General features: G+C 44.5%; 2 protein-coding genes across 2 annotated transcripts in view; both read right to left on the bottom strand.

Moving 5' to 3' along the window:
* CRYBG1 (crystallin beta-gamma domain containing 1) overlaps positions 1–23,540 on the bottom strand; it is a 343,574-nt gene that overhangs the window by 276,792 nt on the left and 43,242 nt on the right. The gene's annotated exons all lie outside the window — the stretch shown is intronic.
* Positions 9,195–12,778, bottom strand: LOC141140155 (E3 SUMO-protein ligase ZBED1-like). Its single transcript, XM_073627019.1, has 2 exons — positions 11,179–12,778; positions 9,195–11,094 (listed from the first exon to the last, which is right to left on the bottom strand). Exons 1-2 carry the CDS (start codon positions 11,394–11,396, stop codon positions 9,435–9,437), a joined length of 1,878 nt encoding a protein of 625 aa, XP_073483120.1. The 5' UTR covers positions 11,397–12,778; the 3' UTR covers positions 9,195–9,434.

Raw genomic sequence — 23,540 nt, 5'->3', positions numbered from 1 at the left:
TGAAGGAGAGGTAGTTTAAAGAAATATATATATATGTATATGGAAGTTGTGGCTGGAGTATGAATGGGCTAGATAGGTATAAGAGTATTAGGTTGAATGGGTGGTGTGTACATGGGGGGAGAGGAGGGTGGAGGCAAATGGGGTGATGGGGGGGGGGGGGGTTGGAAGGGAAAATGGAGGAAAATAATGTTTATGGATACCACTGAAGATTGTACACGTGGTGTTTACAGTATCTGCTCGGTTGGAGGAATTTTTTACTTTTAATTCAGATGATTAGAATTAATAAAGATAAGTTGAATATCAGCCACAATGATGTGAAAAAAAGAGATGGGAGAAATTTTGATTTCCAAAGTTGAAACAACGTCTGTTAGAATAAATTTCGCTGAAGTGGTAAAAAAAAAAACGAAAAAAAAAAAACAAGATTGATACAATCCGCAATGAAATCTCCGCCTTACAGGTATCTCCCCCAGCTAAGACCCCATGTCAACAGCTACAACTGACACTCCCCCTATTCAAATCTGCTACTACAGACAAAGTTGCTAAACTCCTTTCTATTGCCCACCTAACCACCTGTCCCCTGGACCCTATTCCCTATGCTACGGTCACCCTCTGATTCCATCCTACACTCTCTAACCCACATCTTCAATCTCTCCCTCACCTCTGGCGTCTTCCCCAATGCCCACATCTTCAATCTCTCCCTCACCTCTGGCGTCTTCCCCAATGCTCTAAAACATGCACTGGTCACCCCCATACTTAAAAAGCCGTCCTTGGACCCTACCAATCTTAACAACCTACACCCTATCTCCTTGCTCCCCTTTTCCTCTAAACTCCTAGAACGCCTGGTGTACAACCATCTGAGTGACCACCTCATTAAAAACAACCTTCTTGATCCTCTTCAATCTGGATTTCACCCTCAACACTCCACGGAAACTGCTCTTTTAAAACTCACAAATGACCTACTAACTGCAAAAACCAACGGACACTATTCTGTACTCCTACTTCTGGATCTTTCAGCTGCCTTTGACACGGTTGACCACCCCCTCCTCCTCAAAAAACGTTACTCCCTCGGTCTCTGTGACTGTGCTCTTCAGTGACTCTCATCCTACCTATCCCAATGCACATTCAGTGTCACTTACAATTCTACTTCCTCCACTCCTCTTCCCTTCTCTGTCGGGGTCCCCCAAGGTTCTGTTCTTGGACCTCTTTTATTTTCAATCTACACCTCTTCCCTGGGTCAGCTGATAGCCTCTCACGGCTTTCAATATCATTTCTACGCTGACGACACACAAATCTATCTCTCCACCCCTCAACTCATTCCATCAGTCTCCTCACGCATCACTAACTTACTAACCGACATATCTGTATGGATGTCACACCACTTCCTCAAACTCAACTTGTCCAAAACCGAGCTTATAATATTTCCTCCCTCACGTGCCTCTTCCCCTGACTTGTCTGTCAAGAGCAATGGCACATCCATCCACCCATCCCCACATGTCAGGATACTAGGTGTTATCCTGGATTCTGAACTCTCCTTTCGGCCCCACATCCAATCACTTTCCAAAGCTTGCCGCCTCAACCTCCGCAACATCTCTAAACTACGTCCCTTTCTAACCAACGAAACCACAAAGCTCCTGATTCACCCCCTGGTTATCTCTCGCCTCGACTACTGCAACTCCCTCCTCATTGGCTTACCTTTAAATAGACTATCCCCGCTTCAGTCCATCATGAATACTGCTGCCAGACTCATCCACCTTACAAACCGCTCAGTGTCTGCTACCCCCCTCTGCCAATCCCTCCATTGGCTGCCACTTGCCCAACAAATTAAATTCAAAATACTAACAATAAGTTACAAAGCCATCCACAACTCTGCCCCCAGCTACATCACTAACCTAGTCTCAAAATACCAACCTAATCGCCCTCTCCGTTCCTCCCAGGACCTCCTGCTCTCTAGCTTCCTCATCACCTCCTCCCATATCCGCCTCCAGGACTTCTCCCGAGCCTCGCCCATCCTCTGGAATTCCCTACCCCAATCTGTCAGACTGTCTCCAAATTTATCCACTTTTAGGCGATCCCTGAAAACTTTCCTCTTCAGGAGAAGCCTATCCTGCCTCCATCTAACAACTGCACTATTTTCTCCATTAGCTCATCCCCCACAGCTATTACCCTTTTGTATAACTTGACCCTCCCTCCTAGATTGTAAGCTCTAACGAGCAGGGCCCTCTGATTCCTCCTGTATTGAACTGTCCTCCCTAATGTTGTAAAGCGCTGCGTAAACTGCTGGCGCTATATAAATCCTGTATAATAATAATAATCACACTTAGGACAATTCTGCAGCAAGATAATGGATTTTCCTGGCTGCTGACCCTTCTTGGAAGTACATGATTTATTAGCAATGGATATTTCCTTGCAGGAATAATCTCTCTTCAAGGTGGGAAACATCAGATGGTTGAATTTGGAAGCCAATAAACTGATCAAGAAGAGACTTCTTAATCCGAAAGATCAGATTGGTGCCTGTCAAAATTCCAGATTCTCAAACTCAAAAGGTGAAAATCGAGGGATAACTCAAGGAGATGGACCATGTAAAATGGAATTTCCAAACAATTCTCTAAATTCCTAGATGAGTAAGAACAAAAATTCACAATTAGCGTAAATGTTTAATTTTTACATGAAGTGCAAGTAACTAGGGCATGGACTCTCTATAGTGAAGGTCTGCTAAACGTATTGCAATAGGGATGCCAGTAGAACAGGTCATTGTGTATAGGATCCAGAAGAACTGGAGGACACTGAATACTCAAGTGCTTACAAGGTATGAAATTTAGAGGTCTCCCTTAAGGAATTTGATGCACAGTGACAATCTGAGCGACTGAAGGTGGGCAGTGGAACTAGACAGGAAACTGGATGATTCATAAGGTGCTTCAGAAGTAGAAGCAGCAGAGGCATGGTGCTTCCTCTAGGTTGAATGGCAGGAAAAAGAGCATACACATGCAAAACTCCACTTAGTGAATTATGTCAATGTTCAGTTCCCTCAGTTTTAACCATTAAGGCTTTACCAGAACTTTTAAAACGGCCCTGATGGTACTTACTGTAAAGTACCTCCGAAAGCTTCCGCCTGATCGTCATTGCTGCTTACGCGAGTTCTTAGAGACTGGGTCACACCAGAGGAGGTGCCAGGGCCCTGGACCTGGAAAGAACTCTGCAGCTAATAACACAGTGCTCAGGTTCTGGAAAGTGCCGTGTTGCAGAGCTCAATGCTTGAAGTTTACATTCCAGGCTAGCCTCGCCATTTTGCTGGACGATTGATCAAAGTAGTGGAAACTGCAGTTCAGTGTTTCCAAATGTAAAATAATGCACTTAAGAGAAAATAATCACTCAAGAGCGTACAACATTGGGGGTATAGTGTTAGCCAGCACTACAGGAGGAAAAGACTTAGGAGCTCATATTTCAGATAATTGCAAAATAAGCAGTGTGGCCAGGCAGTGGGGAAAGTGAATAGAATTCTAGGATGCATCACTACAGGGATCACCAGTAGGAGGAAGTCAGTCCTAATTCCTCTATATAGATCTTTGGTTAGACTTTATTTAGAATGCTGTGTGCAGTTCTGGAGCCCACGCTGCTGTCTCTAAGCCAATTATTGAAAGAGCTGAGTAAGCCTTGGTTCTCATGCACGTTGCTGGATCGAGATCAGGTTTAGATAAGAAGAAAGGGGGGGCTTGGGGGATGCTATTTGCAGGTTTTTGCCTTTACAACCACTTTAATCTGTACAGTCTGGAGGAACTAAGGGAAAGGGGAGATCTGAATGAAACCTTTAAATACAAGGGGCGGACTTGATGGACCAATTGGTCTTTTTTTGCTATCACTTTCCTATGATTTTATGTTTCTATGCCCAGAGGCCTACCCACTCAGTGAGTCTTCAGAGACTGGGTTACACCAGAGGCAGTGCCATGGCTCTTTACCTGAAAAGCACTCTGTGGCCAACGAACACAAAAAAAGTGGCAAATAATACAGTTAGGAGTTTTTTCTCTTCAGAACTGAAGCATCCAACCTCCTAGGACACTAGCATAAAACTGAGGCATAGTTGTAGAAAGCGGGGTTATCATTTTTTTTGCTTGCCAGTGTTCCTTCCTACTGAAGGCAGATGTGTAATGTGCAAAAATTGCTACATTCTTGTGTCCCTTAAACGCTTTCCGTTTTACTGCGGCAAACATAGCTCGGCTTCGCGAATCGCTGTCATGTTACGCCGCTTTCTTATGTGGCCACTAGGGGTGCGTGCCACCGGAGGACCGCGTGCTCGCCCCCAGAGCCGATGCAAGTGTCCGGCGGTCGCGATGACCGCCAGGCTCCCGCGATCGCTCGTGACACATCGAGAACCGGGATCTCTGTGTGTAAACACAGAGATCCCGGTACTCTGAGGGGAGGACAAAGTATGAACAAGGGGTGCAACGGATCGTCATCGATCCGTGATCCGATCCGCGGAGGTTGATCCGTACGGGACATCCGCGGAGCGCACTGTGGCCTCGGCCATAGGAAAGGCCACGGCTTCGGCCTAGCTCCGCAGCGGCGGCCATCTTGGTACACCCGGCGGCCGTTTAGCACATTTGACGGAGCGATCACTTGTAACAAACCGACGTCATGTCATGACGCCGGTTCCTCTCTCCCCTCTGTGTACTGATCTGTACAGTGGAGGGGAGAGATCGGATGGCAGCAGTGCCAATACTCTGCAATGCCCTGCCAATACTCTGCAATGCTCTGCTGCAATACCCTGCCAATACTCTGCAATGCCCTGCCAATACTCTGCAATGCCCTGCTGCAATACCCTGCCAATACTCTGCAATACCCTGCTGCAATGCCCTGCCAATACTCTGCAATGACCTGACAATACTCTGCAATGACCTGACAATACTCTGCAATGACCTGACAATACTCTGCAATACTCTGCCATACCCTGCCAATACTCTGCCATACCCTGCCAATACCCTGCCAATATACCCGCCAATACCCTGCAATACTCTGCCAATACTCTGCCACACCCTGCCAATAGGGAGATTGTGGATATTACAGTGGGGGAGATTTTTTTTTTTTGTTGATCCGGTCACAGTGTTCAGGCACTTGATTTATGGCACCAAGGTCCCTTCACCACAACACACGTTTTTCGCACCTGCCTCTAGGGCCGAGCCTTTTGGCTGGGACCAGGGGAAATTTTTATTCCTGGCCTGAGGTACTGGCCATTGTATTACACAATGGTCACTTTTCACTCTCCCACTTCCTTCTCCCCACTTTCTTTTTATTTATCCCCGTGTTTGTCACTTTTTTGTATTTTTTTGTTTGGTGTTGTCAGTTTGTCAATGTGATGAGTAGGGTGTGGGTCCTCAGGCCTACTCTGAAAGTCTTGGGAGGGGGTGGACATAGGCCTTCTGGCTTGGTTCGCCCTCTCTCATGGGGTCTCCCTTCAGGGGAGTCCCACCTAGTACTTGGGTGGGTCTGTTTCGGCAGACCTTCCAGAGAACGGGGGTCCGTCTGGTTTCGGCCAGATGGTCCCATGTGAAGTACCTCAGTCCCCGTCTGGAGCCTAACGCCCCGGGGGATCAGGGTAAGGTCCTTCCCTAGTGGGGGACAGTGTAACACCCATTGCACGTTATTGTGTTTCACTCTTTATGTGTGTGCACTTTTTTTGGCACTGGGTGGAAGTTTTTGGGTGTGTTTTGCACGCCACTGGCTTTTCAAAAAAAAAAAAAAAAGTGGGTCAGAGCACAGTGGGCTGCGCCCACACTGCAGGAGTTAGCTGCTCATTTTGGTCCAAGAGACCGGTAAAGATTTACTTACCCGATCCTCTGCTTCTCAGCACTGCTCGACCAGTTCCTGCAGCATCTCAATGATATTGCACAGAGCAGGCACTTCTTTTTTGGGGGGTCCCCGACCAGTACCATCCACTCCTTCTTTTGGGTGCCCCTTTAGCAAGCTGCTTAGGGGGCACCTGTGCTCATGTGCTCCCGACCCGGGCTTTGTGCATCCTTAGACACATACGACACCGGTAAGCCATGCCTCTGCTTCCTCCTCACAGGAGTTTGACTGGCAGCAGCAGGAGCCTATGGCTCCCACTGCTCTCAGTGTCTCCTGTGAGACCAGAAAGAGGAGAACGTTGCTGCAGCCTAGCAGAGCTGGATTGGTGAGGGGAGTCAGGTAAGTGTTTAACCACTTCAGCCCCGGAAGATTTGGCTGCTCAATGACCAGGTCATTTTTTGCGATTCAGCACTGCGCCGCTTTAACTGACAATTGCGCGGTCGTGCAACGCTGTACCCAAACTAAATCAACATCCTTTTTTTTCCCACAAATAGAGCTTTCTTTTGGTGGTATTTGATCATCTCTGCATTTTTTATTTTTTGTGCTATAAAACAAAAGAAGAGCGACAATTTTGAATTTGAAAAAAAAAAAAAAACACATCTTTTACTTTTTGCTAAAATAAATACCCCACATTTAAAAAAAAAAAAAAAAAACAATTTTTTTCCTCAATTTAGGCTGATATGTATTCTTCTACATATTCTTGGTAAAAAAATAAAAATTAAAAAATTGCAATAAGCATATATTGATTTGTGCAAAAGTTATAGCGTCTACAAAATAGGGAATAGATTTATGGCATTTTTATTATTATTTTTTTTCTACTAGTAATGGCGGCGATCTGAGATTTTTATCGGGACTGCGATATTGCAGCGGACAAATTGGACACTTTTCACACATTTTTGGGACCACTGACAATTATACAGCGATCAGTGCTATAAAAGTGCACTGATTACTGTATAAAGGGCACTGGTAGGGAAGGGGTCAACACTAGGGGGTGATCAAGGGGTTAACTGTGTTCCCTCACTGTGTTCTAACTGTAGGGGCATGGGACTGTCTAGGAGGAGAGAGAGATCGGTGTTCATACTTCGTAATCATGTGGAAAAACACCCCCTAGCATTTCTGGCCATGGTCAACTTGAGTAAGGGCAGATGATTTCTGTGATTTCTGTAGTATTTACTTCCTGGAATCCACCTGCCCTTAGGTCATGCATGCAGTCAGGAGGGTGTATGTATTTAGCAAAAAAAAAACTCCTCCCCTCCTGAAGACTCCTGGGATGTATGGCATCATTTGCCTAGGCCTGGAAACCAGGAAGTAGCCTGGGGGCGCACACCAGTGGCTTGTGCTGAAGGACGTCATATGACGTCCAGTCAGAATGGGAGAGCCACTGCCCGGCCGTCATTTAGCTATTGGCCAGGCAGGAAATGATTAAAATATAACTACAAAGTGGCTATTTATGGGTTTTGATATACAGTATATCGTGATGGTGGGGACTGAGCGAGTGTATTCAGGCCCATGTGGCCTACACAGACAGGAAGCAGAACCATCCTGACATCTGAGAGTTGGACACTGTAAAGGGACACAGGTAGTTCCTACCTGCACAGATTGGCACATCTGTGCAAAATAAGTGGCAGTCTGTATGTGAGCAGACAGGACAACAAGTCTGGTGACTGAAGGAAGCAGATAAGCGGAGAGGCTGAGAATAGAACAGCTCAGAAGAAATAAAACAGAGCAATGCAACAAAATAGCCAGAAGCCTGAAAGACCTTTGTGTTCCTGGTTTTGTTAAACAACCCCGTGTGGACAGATTGCTGTGTCACTTTGATGTTTGGATGAATAAAAGGAGAGGAAAAAAAGCCCTAAAGCTCATTCTGCTGAGTGGACTGATGTTAAAAAACTGTGGTGTGTGTGTGTACACACTATATTACCAAAAGTATTTGGACGCCTGCCTTTACACGCACATGAACTTTAATGGCTTCCCAGTCTCAGTCTGTAGGGTTCAATATTGTGTTGGCCCAACCTTTGCAGCTAAAACAGCTTCAACTCTTCTGGGAAGGCTGTCCACAAGGTTTAGGAGTGTGTCTATGGGAAGGTTTGACCATTCTTCCAGAAACGCCTTTGGGAGGTCAGGCACTGATGTGGACGTTAAGGCCTGGCTTGCAGTCTATGCTCTAATGCATCCCTTGAGGTGTTCTATCAGGTTGAGGTCAGAACTCTGTGCAGGCCAGTCAAGTTCCTCCACCCCAAACTCGCTCATCCATGTCTTTATGGACCTTGCTTTGTGCACTGGTGCGCAGTCATGTTCAAACAGAATGGGGCCATCCCAAAACTGTTTCCACCAATGTTGGGAGCATGAATTTGTCCAAAATGTCTTGGTATGCTGACGCCTTAAGAGTTCCCTTAACTGCAACAAAGGGGCCAAGCCCAACCCCTGAAACCAACCCCACACCATAACCCCCCCTCCACCATATAATTTGGACCAGTGCACAAAGCTAGGTCCATAAAAGACATAGATGAGCGAATTTAGGGTGGGGGAATTTGACTGGCCTGCACAGAGTCCTGACCTCAACCTGATAGAACACCTTGGGATGAATTAGAGCTGATCCTGCTAGCCAGGCCTTCTCGTCCACATCAGTGCCTGACCTCACAAATGCGCTTCTGTAAGAATGCTCAAACATTCCCATAGACACACTCCTAAACCTTGTGGACAGCCTTCCCAGAAAAGTTGAAGCTGTTATAGCTGCAAAGGTTGGATCGGCTCAGTATTGAACTCTAAGGACTAAAGCCCCATAACTACTATTAGACAGTGGATAGAAAAAGTCTACACACCCCTGTTAAAATGTCAGGTTTCTGTGCTGTAAAAAAAATGAGACAAAGATGAAAATGGTTTTAGAACTTTTTCCACCTTTAATGTGACTTATAAACTGTACAACTCAATTGAGGAACAAACTAAAATCTTTTAGGAGGGGGAAGTAAAAATAAAAAAAATAAAATAATGTGGTTGCATAAGTGCTCACACCCTCTTATAACTGGGGATGTAGGCGTCTTAAGAATTAAGCAATCACATTCAAACTCATCTTAAATAGGAGTCAGTACACACCTGTCATCAAGTGTCTTTGATTAACTCCACTAGAGTTCAGCTGTTCTAGTAGGTCTTTCCTGACATTTCCTTAGTCGCATCCTACAGCAAAAGCCATGGTCCACAGAGAGCTTCCAAAACATCAGAGGGATCTCATTGTTAAAAAGGCATCAGTCAGGAGAAGGGTACAAAAACAATTCCAAGGCATTAGATATACCATGGAACACAGTAAAGACAGTCATCATAAAGTGGAGAAAATATAGCACAACAATGACATTAGGGCTGCAACTAACGATTATTTTCATAATCGATTAATCGACCGATTATTTTTTCGATTAATCGATTAATCGGATAAAATCAGAAAAAAAACGTAATGTGCCATTTTTTTGGTTTATTTAAAAGTAATGATGAAAAAACTGAGTGTTACAACTTACACTCAAACTGCAGAATAACAAACGTTTAACATTAACATTACACAACTTTGCAGTAGTACAAAAACAACAAATATTCTGAAAAGAGGTGAACTATAACTGTTCAAGAAACTTTGTGTTTGAATGTAAAAAAGTTAACATGTTAACATGCTCGGGGCTAAGGCTGGCTCTCTTTTTACAAACGATGTTGCCTGCAGCAGAAAAGAGGCGCTCTGATGGAGTGGAGGTGCCTGGGATGCACAAGAAGGATTTTGCAAGTTTTGCCAAAGTAGGATATTTATCTTGGTTACCCTTCCACCAATTCAAAGGGTTTCCCTCCTTCGGAAGTGGCTTCTCAGCAAAATAAGCCTGCACTTCATTTCGGACTTGTGTGTGAATATCCTCCTCAAGTTGCCCCTCTTCCTCTTCACTGCTGCCCCCAGACTCAAGGAGTATGCCAAGTAGAGAATGAGATGCTGTAGATGTTGAAGGCTCAGCAGCATCTCTAGTTACAGATGACGTGGTGGTCATTTGCTGCTGCACCACCATCTCCCTTTTTAAAGCAAGCGCCTCCGTCTGTACTTTTGCCTGCACATTTATGATCTGTTCTGGTGATAAAAATTTTTGTCTTCTAAATCGTGGGTCCAGGGCAGAGGAAAGGATTACGGTGTTTGGGACGTCTTCAAGGATCCCCTTCCATCTGCTTTGAAGTTGGTCTGTTGCAGTGGCTTGGAAGCTCTTTAGCGGAGATGTTTCAAATGAAGCACCTTCATTGGACCGCAACAGCCCCTTTACCAGTGCAGGCACAGATGATAGGGTAACATATTCTTGGCCACTCATGAATACAGTGCAGCATTCAAAGGGCTTAAGAGCAGTGGAAAGTTCTTCAAGAATACTCCACTGGTCTGGTTTTAAGTCCAGATAATGTTTGCCCCTTTGTGTAACTGATGGGTCAGACAGAGTTGCAGTTACCGGCCACCTTTGTTCAATGAGTCGTTCAATCATATAGTAAGTGCTATTCCATCTTGTGCTTACATCTTGAAGAAGCTTGTGGTCAGATGTACCCATTTGTTTTTGTTTCTCCTTCAATTTGCTGCTGGCTAGCTCACTTTTTTTAAAATGTTCAACTAGTCCTCTTGCAGCACTAACGGCTCTCTCAATTCCGGAATTCTTTAACGCAGCACTGATCACCAGCTGCAAGGTGTGGCCAGTGCAGCGGATACTGGCCCAGCCATGCGTGTCCATCAGGATTTTCGCAGCAGCCACAATATTTGCACCATTGTCATGCACAATGGCAATTATTTTTTGAGCCGGAATTTCAAATTTTTCAGTGACTTCCTCCAACCATTCTGCAATATTTGCTGCTGTATGTCTGTCTTCCAGAGGCATGGTAGTGAGGCAGATAGAAATCATCTTCCAATCCTCCGCTATGTAGTGGCATGTAATGCCAAGGAAAGCCTCGGTCGCTATACTTGTCCATATGTCTGCAGTAATGGCGATTCTGCTTTCATTAGCGCTGATGGCATCCTTCACATTCTGAAATGCCTCCTGGTACTTTCTCTCCACTAGTTTGGTAAAATGGGTTCTTGATGGTAAAGTATATCCAGGGTTCAGTACACTGATCATGCTTCTAAATCCTCGGTCTTCAACCATGGATAGTGGCCGCATGTCAGTGACTAGCATTTTCACGACAGAATCTGTAATAATTGCTGATTGTTGGGGAGTGCACGGACGATTTTGCTGCACAAACTCTGTCATGGTGCGCTGTTTCTTTCTGCAATGAAAAAGATAATATGAATTAGTATGCAGGAAAAACTATTTCTGTGTAACTCTATATATCATTTGGGTTTTAACTTACCGTCCTGATGTTTCGCCATCCTCTGTGAAGCCTACGTGTTTCCGTTTCATGTGCTCGTTCATTGTTGTTGTGCTTCCGTGCCATGCAAGTTCCGTTTTACAAAGTTTGCAGGTGACCACCTTCTTTGCAGCATTTAAATTAAAATGCTCCCATGCCTTTGAAGATTTGGGTCGCACACCTTTTTCTGAGGTCATTGTGTCAGCAGCACCCTCTGCCATTTTTATAATGCGTTTTTTTTTTTTTTTGTAGCTAAAAAAAAGTGCAGAGACAAAGTGCAATTAATATTATGTATTGTACAGTTACAGTTTTATAAAAATAAATGATTCTTCATTATTTTTATGCACTGCTATTCCTCCCAGGAACACCAATGATGGGGCATTATTCTTCCCGGGAACAGCAATGATGGGGCATTATAACTCCCAGGAACAGCAATGATGGGGCATTATTCCTCCAGGGAACAGCAATGATGGGGTGCTATTCCTCACGGGAACACTAATGATGGGGTGCTATTCCTCCCAGGAACACCAATGATGGGGCACTATTTCTCCCGGGAACACCAATAAATGGGCACTATTCCTCCCAGGAACACCAATGATGGGGCACTATTCCTCCCAGGAACACTAATGGTGGGACACTATTCCTCCCAGGAACACCAATAATGGGACACTATTCCTCCCAGCAACACCAATAATGGGACACTATTCCTCCCAGGAACACCAATAATGGGGCACGATTCCTCCCAGGAACACCAATGATGGGGCACTATTCCTCCGGGAACACCAATGATGGGGCACTATTCCTCCGGGAACACCAATGATGGGGCACTATTCCTCCAGGAACACCAATGAGGGGGCACTATTCCTCCGGAACCACCAATGAGGGGGCACTATTCCTCCGGGAACACCAATGAGGGGGCACTATTCCTCCGGGAACACCAATGATGGGGCACTATTCCTCCGGGAACACCAATGATGGGGCACTATTCCTCCGGGAACACCAATGATGGGGCACTTTTCCTCCGGGAACACCAATGATGGGGCACTATTCCTCCGGGAACACCAATGATGGGGCACTATGACTATTCCTCCGGGAACACCAATGATGGGGCACTATTCCTCCGGGAACACCAATGATGGGGCACTATTCCTCCGGGAACACCAATGATGGGGCACTCTTCTCCCCCTTCCAGGAACACCAATAGGGCACTATTTCCCCCAATCCCAGGAAACAATTTGGGGCACTACTATTCTACCCACCCCCCCAGAACACCTATAAAGGCCCCCCCCCCCAGTAATACTAGGATGGGGTACTGGTCATAAACATTTATCATAAATGTACTGTGTGTGTATTTTACATTAACTGTTGGCTACCTTCGTTTCAGTGTGCACTGTGATCGCCAGCTCAGCTCCCCTCACAGCTGCTTCTCGCCTCTCTGTTCCCTCGAGGCAGCAGCGGGCGGGGCTGAGAAGTTCAGTGGGGAGCTGACGTCAAAAGGGGGAGGTGCGGACGTGCCTCGTCAAAGGGCGGCGCCTTGTACATAGTAAGACGAGCGGCGCGGACGTGCGGCGCGGACATGCGGCGTCATACAACGGCGCCTTGTACACAGTCGGACGGGGGGGGTTTTAAACGGACGGACGGGCGGACGGAAGGTGCGGATCAACTAATCGATAATGAAAATCGTTGACAACGATTTTCATTATCGATTATTATCGATAATATCGATTAATCGTTGCAGCCCTAAATGACATTACCAAGAACTGGACGTCCCTCCAAAAGTGATGAAAAGACAAGAAGAAAACTGGTCAGGGAGGCTGCCAAGAGGCCTACAGTAACATTAAAGGAGCTGCAGCAATATATGGCTGCGTGTTAGCTGTGACAACAGTCTCCTGTATTCTTCATATGTCTGGGCTATGGGGTAGAGTGGCAAGACAAAAGCCTTTTCTTACAAAGAAAAACATCCAAGCCCAGCTAAATTTTGCAAAAACACATCTGAAGTCTCCAAAAAAGCATGTAGGAAATGGTGTTATGGTCTAATGAAACCAAGGTTGATCTTTTTGGCCATAATTCCAAAAGATATGTTTGGCGCAAAAACAACACTGCACCAAAATAACACCATACCCACTGTGAAGCATGGTGGTGGCATCATGCTTTGGGGAGTGTTTTCTTCAGCTGGAACAGGGGCCTTAGTCATGGTAGAGGGAATTATGAACAGTTCCAAATACCAGTCAATATTGGCACAAAACCTTCAGGCTTCTGCTAGAAAGCTGAACATGAAGAGGAACTTCATCTTTCAGCATGACAACGACCCAAAGCATACATCCAAATCAACAAACTAATGGCTTCACCAGAAGAAGATTAAAGTTTTGGAATGACCAAGCCAGAGCCCAGACCTGAATCTCATTGAAAATCTGTGGGGTGATCTAAAGAGGGCTGTGCACAGGAGATGCCCTCTCAATCTGACAGATATGGAGTGTTTTTGCAAAGAAGAGTGGGCAAATATTGCCAAGTCAATATGTACCATGCTGATAGATTCATACCCAAAAAGACTGAGTGCTGTAAAAAAATCAAAAAGGTGCGTCAACAAAGCATTAGCTTTAGGCCCCATTCACACCTGAGCATAGTGTTTTTCAAGCAGAAAGTCGCGCAATTTTGATGCGTTTTTGCACAGGTCAAAAAGATCACCAATGTAAAAAGCAGAAAAACGCCCAAATCTGCCTACAAAAAAAAAAATTCCAGAACTCGTTTGAGCTTCAGGCATTTTGAAGAATAATCAATTTTTCCCCTCCATCTCTTTGTAGCTTCAGGCTTCAAGCTACAAAATGCTCAGGTGTGAATGGGGCCTAAGTGTGCAACTTATGTGTTTCTCAACTCCAGTCCTCAAGGCACCCCAACAGGTCATGTTTTCAGGCTTTCCATGTTTTTGTACAGGTGATTTATTCTGTTTCACTGCCTTAGTAATTACCACAGCCGTTTCATGAGATAAATCCGGAAACATGATCTGTTGGTGCGCCTTGAGGCCTGGAGTTGAGAAACACTGGCCTAGGCTATAAGAAGATTGCCAAGACCCTGAAACTGAGCTGCAGCACGGTGGCCAAGGCCATACAGCGGTTTAACAGGACAGGTTCCACTCAGAACAGGCCTCGCCATGGTCGACCAAAGAAGTTGAGTGCACATGCTCAGCATCATATCCGGAGGTTGTCTTTGGGAAATAGACGTATGAGTGCTGTCAGCATTACTGCAGAGGTTGAAGGGGTGGAGGGTCAGCCTGTCAATGCTCAGACCATACACCACACTGCATTAAATTGGTTTGCATGGCTGTCGACCCAGAAGGAAGCCTCTTCTAAAGATGATGCACAAGAAAGCCAGCAAGCAGTTTGCTGAAGACAAGCAGACTAAGGACATGGATTACTGGAACCATGTCCTGTGATCTGATGAGACCAAGATAAATGTACTTGGTTCAGATGGTGTCAAGCGTGTGTGGCGGCAACCAGGTGAGGAGTAAAAAGACAAGTGTGTCTTACCTACAGTCAAGCATGGTGGTGGGAGTGTCATGGTCTGGGGCTGCATGAGTGCTGCCGGCACTGGGGAGCTACAGTTCATTGAGGGAACCTTGAATGCCAACATGTACTGTGACATACTGAAGCAGAGCATGATCCCCTCCCTTCGGAGACTGGGCCGCAGGGCAGTATTCCAACATAACAACGACCCCAAGATGACCACTGCCTTGCTAAAGAAGCTGAGGGTAAAGGTGATGGACTGGCCAAGCATGTCTCCAGACCTAAACTCTATTGAGCATCTGTGGGGCATCCTCAAAAGGAAGGTGGAGGAGTGCAAGGTATCCAACATCCACCAACTCTGTGATGTCATCATGGAGGAGTGGAAGAGGACTCCAGTGGCAACCTGTGAAGCTCTGGTGAACTCCATGCCCAAGAGGGTTAAGGCAGTGCTGGAAAATAATGCTGGCTACACAAAATACTTGGGCCCAATTTTAAGATTTTCACTTAGGGGTGTACTCACTTTTGTTGCCAGCGGTTTAGACATTAAAGGCTGTGTGTTGAGTTATTTTGAGAGGACAGCAAATTTACACTGTTTTACAAGCTGTACACTCACTACTTTACATTGTAGCAAAATGTAATTTCTTCAGTGTTGTCACATGAAAAGATATAATAAAATATTTACAAAAATGTGGAGGGGTGTAAAATCCTTTTTTTTTTTTTTTACACACATACTTTTTTTTTTTTGCTATTCCAGTACTTGTGTTCACAAATTTTCTATATTCTAACCAAGACAAGAATTGGATGGAAATCTCCTTAACAGATACACAAAGAGCAATACAGTCTTGGCTGGAGTTCCAATTTAGAAGACATATAGACTAGAACGTTTTTGAAGTTCTGAAAGTTGTTTATACACTGGTATCACGTCATGTAAAATGTCCGTGAAGTCAAGTAGAAGAAAATAATTTCCACTGATGATGAATTGGTATTTGAAAAAGGCAATGTAAATATATCTCCCTCAGTTAATCATCTCCTAAACACATATGCACCGTAAGGACATTTGCCCATACTGTTATATTACATAAATAAGCTTACATCGGATAAATAATTGACTAGAACTGAATAATTTAGTCACCACATGTGTTGCTGATTGTTTCCAGTTCAAGGTTGCACCATAGCCAGGGCACACCTTAATGTAGATTTAAAGCATATTAAGGAAGGACCAGAAACAGGGTGTAGACAAAGTCAAAGTAGACCTGAACTTCTGTACTTGTATGTTTAACTTTCTGCAAACATGGGCGCTATATGCTGTGATCAGAAAGGGCACCAGTTTCATTGCTTTAGTAAATATTACTCTGTATATTTCCACAAATACACCAGAGCTACATCGCAGGGTGAGGCATGCTCCACTAAGCAAAATAAAAGCTTAATGTTCCCAGTTAAAATTCTGTTGCACTGCATATTTATTTACTTCTTGTTTATTATACCTGTATGAATGTGTAACTAGATTAATTCCTATCCTAGTATCCTATTACAAGAATAAATATACGCTGCAAAGACAGAAGGTACTTACCCATTTTACAACTTCTATTACTGTGTTTTCTTTTTTTTGTTTCTTGCTTGCAAATATATCATATATACTGTAGGATCCTATTTCATCCTAAGGTGTATTGTCGCTGGCAATAATTGTATAAAAAGTCTGACATGCTGCTTGTACCCAAGTCAATCGATGGATTGTCTTGGGTACAATCAGCCTGCCCATAGATGGTTAAAAACTCAGCCGGTCCCTGCTAAAACAGCCGTGATTCAAACCATCTATGGCTGGCTTTAATCATGCAGCTAATTTCATCACATATCGTATAGTGCAATCCCGACACACACTATCAAATGCCCTCACTTTCTTAATATGACCAAGGCATATTAGGTCTAATGCGCCTTCTCCTTTAAACCGGGGTCAGTAAGCCACGACTGGTCTCCCCCTCTGTGGGCTTCCAGATTCTCAATCCACATCCATCCTCATCACTCCATAAGAGAAAGACCATCAAAGGCTCAAAAAGAATAAACAAACAATCATAGCGCTCTCCATTTTCCCACCAATATTTTATTAAAACTAATTAAAAATCTACTTACATAGAATTGTGCACTGTTCTGGTGCACTTCAGATAAATAGCCCGGGTTTGCTCTTGATATATTCATCCGCGATCCGGCTCACCTTTACCTCAGGTGCAGGTCAACAGACAGTTCTTCAGACGTGCTCTGCTCTAATCCTAGCAGGCTGGCTTTAGAGTTCTCCTCCCTCATGCCACACTGGAGAAGATGGAGGGAGGAGGTGGGTGGAGCCAACATCCACTAGGTACGAAGGAGGAAAAAGTTAAATCCTCCTTCACTCTGAATGCTGGGGCCTCGCTCTCTTCCTTGGAGGTCACTGGTTGCTGGACGCCAGACTATAGCAACCAGTGTGGCAGGCAGTAGAGGCCAGTCCAGCAGCGTCTCGGCGCCATTGCTGCCGATTCTGAATGTGAGACTCAGATCCGGTAATATTTTCTCAAGGGGAGGGCCCACCCGGGGAGGGCCCACCCCCCTGGATCCACCCCTGATTTGAACACAGGTTATTACTGTGCAGCATTGTTTTTTGGCTTGGTAATTCCTGTGCACAAGTACTCATTCATACATCATCCTGGCCTGGCCAATCAAGATGGTCAAAGACACCAAAACCAGAAGATTAGGCAAAGATGGCAGCAGCAAAGATCACAGGCATTTTGGCAGGTAAGTGTGACATAATATGCAAGCATGCTCTGCACATCTGTGTGTATTGGGGTCTAGGGGGGCTGAGTGAATATTTGGCAAAAGGTAAGCATGTAATTTAGTTCTGCTTTTCAAACAGGAGGGAATTACTGTAGGTACACTTATTCTAGGTTTTTTCTTTCTTCCCCACCAGTCTTGCTCAGCCACCAGTGGTGAAAATATACAGTACTATCATTTATGGAGGAGAATATAACTTACTACCCTCCTTCCCCTGTTATAACACTGATACTTGATGATTGGCCCAACACTGTCCAAGTGGGGTGGGGGTAGAATCCTCTGATTTGCGTAAGCTCCAACCAGAGTAACTTGAACTAAAGCCAACCGTAGACGGTTCAAATCTCAGCCAGTTCATCAGGAATCACCTGTAATACGAACCATGTATGGGCACAGGCTGAACTTGGGTACACCAGCCTGCTGGATTTTACATGTGATTATCGCTAGTGATTGTTATAGCTGCTAGCAATAATCCCTGTGTTCTCCCGGCAGGGACGGCTTTCCCCACCCCCCGCCAGGAGAACACAATGGCTTGCTGGGAGGGATTCCCCTGTCAACACTGTCTTTTTTGATAGGGGAAAAAAAAAAAAAAAAAGAGCTAATTTCTTTCCTGCAACCAAATTCGTTCAGTCTATGGCTGGTCTAAGAGTTTTTCCTTTCCTCACCTCTGGCAGCTGAACCAAGCAGTGAGAAAGCGAACTGAAAGGGAGTATGTGCTACTGTAGGAATAAGAACAGGGACAATAAAGTGAACCTGTGCTTTGCGGTGCATAGGAAAAATACAATGTTTACTAACCTATGGTGTTGTTGCTGTAACAGTTCCATGTGCTTATACTCAGGCTGCATTCACACCTGAGCGTTTTCAGCTCATAAAACACCCGTAAAAACGCCTGAAATACGCCCAACAAGCAAAATCCCATTCATTTCAATGGCACCTGTTCACATCTGAATGTTTTGTCACCTGAAGCAAAAACGCCGGAAAAATGCCCTAAGCTCAAAAAAGAACATGAGCTTCTTTGGGGCAGATTACAGGCGTTTTTCTGCCTTTTACATTGATGACCTGAACAAAATCGCAGTAAAAACATACGACTTTGAAACACTCAGGTGTGAATGCAGCCTCAACCAAAAGGACAGGATACTATTGTAACACTCTCTAGCAGTGGTGGCCCATCCATATGGAGTGCAAGGGCGCCGTCCCCCTAATCCATGCATCCATCATATAATATACATGCAGGGCGCCAGACGCATGGATTCCAATGGGGTTTTTTTTTTTTAAGCACATGATTAGAGCCTTAGGCTCTAATTGGCTTCAAAAAAAGGGTGGGCTCGGTGCTATGGTCTTCCTGATTCTCCTCCCTACCTCTTAAGGTGAGGTCAGTCCATCTAACGCTGGGGGGGCATGCGGGGATTGCTGCCTTTGCGTCTGCCGTCCCTCTACCTCGGTGGGGTGGTGTTAGCACCAGCCACCACTGCTCTCTAGAGTGCTAGATAGGATGTACATAGTTAGCGGTTAGTGTAGGCCTGGGTGGAGTCTGGGTCAGGGCTGAATGACTCAGGGAGGCTGGATGACAAAGCAAGCAGCATCTCTGGTAACTCCCCCTGCTCTCCGGAACCTTGGAGAAGCTTCCAGAAGTAGAGGGTGAAGTCTAGGAGGAGCAGTCAGGTGGAAGATGGAGATGGAGTGCTCAGGAGGCTGTCGAAGGCCCTTTCAGGGCGCCCTCTAGTCTGGGGGGGGGGGGGGATCCTTCCTGGAGGCACAGGAGCAAGGAGAGGACAGCAGGAGCAGGTCAGCACGTCCAAGAGTTCTCTAGAGGAGTCAGCTAGGTGGGCTGGTGAGTGAGCTGTCAGGGAGGACTGTGGTGTCAGTCTGTTAGGACTGAGGAGAAGTAGCCAGTAGAACTAGTGAAAGGGGCAGCTGTAGCCACACAGGCTAACAGTGCCTGAAAAGATGGTGCTGGGATCAGTAGCCACAGGGATGGAAGCTGGACACTGGACTTTGCTACACAACCAAGGGGCCCGGGGTCCCTGCCTGTAAAGTGCTTTTGCTTTAAACTGGCTGAATGCCTGGTCAGATCCATTAAAGTGTCCAAGTTGAGTTTTTTTTGCAACCAAGCTAGTGCTAGAGGAAGAGAAGGAGTGTATATAGACTGTATATAGGAGAGTTGTCCCTGAAGTTCTTTAAAGTCAAGTGGGCATCCATAATACCCCTACTCCCCATACAAGTTCTAATCCCTCAATAAAATAACAAAACAAAGTACTGGACTGTTTTCTGATTCTGGGAGAATATGAAAATTTGGTGTGCCTAGTTGTGCAGGGTGGGGGATCCCATTCTACCTTAAGCTCCTTAGGGGTGTGCTATATTATTAATATTAAAGTATAACTAAAAGGTAAAACCTTTTTTTTTTTTAGGTTTGGATAGAGTGGAGAGGGATCAGACTTCTATGGGGAAACTCGCTTTGATATAAAAGTGCTTTGGATTACAAGCATTCTTCTGGAACGAATTATGCTCATAATCCAAGGTACCACTGTAAGCAGGTTAATTCTTTTCTACCCACTGTATATTTAAAGCGGGGTTCCACTCAAATTTTGAACATTATCTCTATGCATTCTCTTCCTTGCCTAGATGCTGACATGCTGTGTAAAAAAATTTAAATCGCCGTAATTACCTTTTTTTTCCTAATCTTCTTAGCACTTCCTGGTTTTCCTCCCAAGGGAGTAGGCGTGTTTCTAGCCTCTCCCAGACCTCCCACAGTCCCTGGGAGCTAGTCTCAGGCTTCCCAGCATGCATTGTGCAACAGTGTCATCACAACATCTCTGCTTCCAGCATTCACCGCATCCAGGAAATACATACTTGTGGGCTTCAAATGCCCACAATGAAGATGGAAACCGCCTTCAGTGAATTTTATAAGTTATTCTTTACAACGAAATCAGACACAGGCGGACTTATTACACAGAACATGCGAGTAGATAATCATGAGAAGAAAAGTTTGTGAATGAACTCCAAAAAAAAAACAAAAAAACGATAGATAGGTGGACCCCCGCTTTAAAATAAAAAAAATAAATACATAAAAAATTCTGGGGATGCCTACCTTAAAGCGAATCTGCCCAGTACAGGTTCATTCATAAGATTAAAAATTCAGAATTAACATTTGGGGGCCAATTAATGACCGATTAAGCAAATCTGCTTGTTTCATTCACAGGAATGTAAAAGGGGACCCATTAAAAATGTCAAACCACAAATACCTTTAGTCACCAAAGCAAATTGAATCAATGCAATCCCCAACTAAAAAGACAGTTGTCTAACACAAAACCAATATGCTGCCATTGATAATACTATTGTCATTAGATATAATGTACACATAAGGCCTCGTGCACACGGCCACATTTGCTTGTAGGTTGTAAAAACAGGGCATATATCAGCGCCAGGAGACACAGCTGGTGCATACAGTCTGCCAAAATCAATGACAGGCTTGAATGTGCGTCATCTGTACGCACATCCATGTGGAACTCGCGTATAGGGCTGTATGCATATAGGGAAGTTTGCCCTAAAAGTTCGAAACCAATTGCCTTTAAAATAGAGCTCTCTAAACAAATACCCAGAGACAGAAAATATGATGACAGTAATTCAAAAAGGGCAGTTGATTAGATCTCCAAAATGAATCAAATGGTCTTGTAGAAGATTTAAACAATTACTGCACCAAGAAGCTGTGATTTTGACTCAAATTAATATGAATGGCACTGTAAATGCCCCTGTAATAAATGAGAATTATAACTGCAGTTCTAGTATGAAGACTACATAAGCTGGGATAAACTGGGACTGAAATATTAATAGTTGACCTTTATTTTCTAACTTGTTGAGAGACATTGTAGAGCTGGGCGATTTTCTCAAAAAAAAAAAAAAATCTTCGATTTTTTTAAAAAGAAACTCAATTCACGATTCGAATTGAGGTTTTTTTCTTTTTTTTTTTTTTAATGGACACCGCGCCGTTTGGAGCTGCGGGCAGGAGTTTTTAGGCAAGGCCACGGCTTCGGCCTTGTCCGCGGCGTCTGGCCCGCAGCTCCTCAGGACCAGCGCGGTGTAAGCGCCGGTCCTGGTGAAAAAAAAAGAAATCTAAAAAATCGATTTGCTGAAAATTTGAATCGATTTGACCTCTCAACTCGATTCAAGATTAAAATCGATTTTTCCCCATCCCTAAGACATTGCATAATTCATAAATAATTACAGAGCAGATAATGGAGAGGTGATCCATTCAATCACTATATTGCCATTGATACAGTACTGTTTTCTTGAAGTATACTGTAGATATTGGCTGTAAGTAAAACACAGTGATTCTATTACAAAAAAGTTGCATAAAGTCATAAATAAATCAGAAATTTCCCACAAATTTGTAGAACCAGTAAAATCAAAACATCTTATGTTGGGCTTGTGTTGATAGGTATTGTTCATGCTTTTGAAGCATTGACTTCAAAGGTGTAGTGTGGATGACAGTTCTGGGGCTGCATTTCACCTGCTTTGCATTCCTTTGAACGCAGCAGGTCCTATTGAGATGTGTTTGCATTGCAGGCAAAGCAGGTCTAATGTAGCTTTTTACTGCATTTGTGTTGGAATACAGCACTGTGTTCCTATGGATAAAGGCAGGATTGAACAATATCACTTGTCTCCAGATACGCTTAAAGTGGATGTAAACCCGAATGTTTTTTTTTTTTTTTATCATACTGTAGAGTATAAGATTTCCTATCATTTGAGCCCTGTCTTACCACACAGAGTTAATCCAGCTCTGAGCAATCCTCTTTTTTATTGTTCAGTGAGAAAAATCTTGACAAACTGAGAAAAACTTTGTCAAATACCCCCCCTTGCTGTGAGTGACAGCCTAAGACACAGCCATGATTTTTTAATTCCCACCCCCACTCCTTTCTTCAGCAGCTCTGCAAGGATTGGCTGTTCCACACCTCAGCATGATTTGGCATGCTGAAGTCATGTGGTTACTTTCCTGTCTTTTCACTGGATGTTAGAGATCATAGCAGAAGTTCAGTGTTAGAAATACACAGGAGAAAATGCATATTGACAAGGTTAGTGTAGAGGTGGGCGGGGAGTCTACTGACATCACGACTCCACCCACCGAGCTCCAGACAACAGACCCACCCACAGAATATGCAGTTTTCCGGCTCTCATAACAGACAGAGGGGAGACATTTGACAGGTAAAGATACATGCAGGAGGCATGTATATCCTTATAGATAACCCCTATGGCAGTAGTTTAGAAAAGGATGACATTGGGTTTACATCCACTTTAATCTCACAGATCAACATGTAGGCATTGGGCCTACTACTGGAGATTTCCTGCCAAGGTATACTCAAGTCTACATCACAGGAACTGCATCCCATGAAGAATACCCCATCATCCACCAGATCTACAAAGCACTATCACTATATGCCAGTGATGGCGAACCTTGGCACCGCAGATGTTTTGGAACTACATTTCCCATGATGCTCCACTACACTGCAGCGTGCATGAGCATCATAGGAAACATCTGGGGTGCCAAGGTTTGCCATCACTGCTATACGCTATAGTTCTTTCTAGAGCCATATACAAAGGCACGGGCTGATGAAAGGGGTCAAATCCTGATCAGCAGAAAATTAGAAGTTTGGTTTGTGCTCTGTTCGCTGAACTACTGTAAATCTTGAGGAGTTGTGCTCTAATTTTTTATATAGACTATGAACTATAGTTCTTGTATATAAATTTATTTTATTTAAAGTGATATTAAGGGCAGATTTAAAAAAAAAAACATTTTATACTTACCTGCTCTGTGCATAAGTTTTGCACACAGCAGCCCTGATCCTCCTGGCGAGTGCCCCCAATACAAGCAGCTTGTTATAGAGGCACCGGAGCAGACTTGCTACTGAGTCACTGCTCTGTGTCCATTCACACAGGCTCGGTCCTGCCCCTGCTTTATCCTATCTGGCTCACTGGCTGTGACTGACAGTAGCTGGAGCCAATGGCTCCTGCTGCTGTCTCAGCCAATGAGGAAGAAAAGACTTGGACTCATGCACATCGCTGGATCGAGATGAG

The sequence above is a fragment of the Aquarana catesbeiana genome, linkage group LG04 (genome assembly GCF_042186555.1).
Source record: "Aquarana catesbeiana isolate 2022-GZ linkage group LG04, ASM4218655v1, whole genome shotgun sequence".
NCBI lineage: Eukaryota > Metazoa > Chordata > Amphibia > Anura > Ranidae > Aquarana > Aquarana catesbeiana.
The sequence above is the reverse complement of the archived record's forward strand: the minus strand, read 5'-3'. Positions and strand labels throughout refer to the sequence as shown.

Coding starts and splice junctions, on each gene's coding strand:
- LOC141140155 (XM_073627019.1), bottom strand. CDS start 11,396: ATGGCAGAGGGTGCTGCTGACACAATGACCTCAGAAAAAGGTGTGCGA. Junction 11,095..11,178: donor GATGGCGAAACATCAGGACG/GTAAGTTAAAAC, acceptor TTTTCATTGCAG/AAAGAAACAGCGCACCATGA.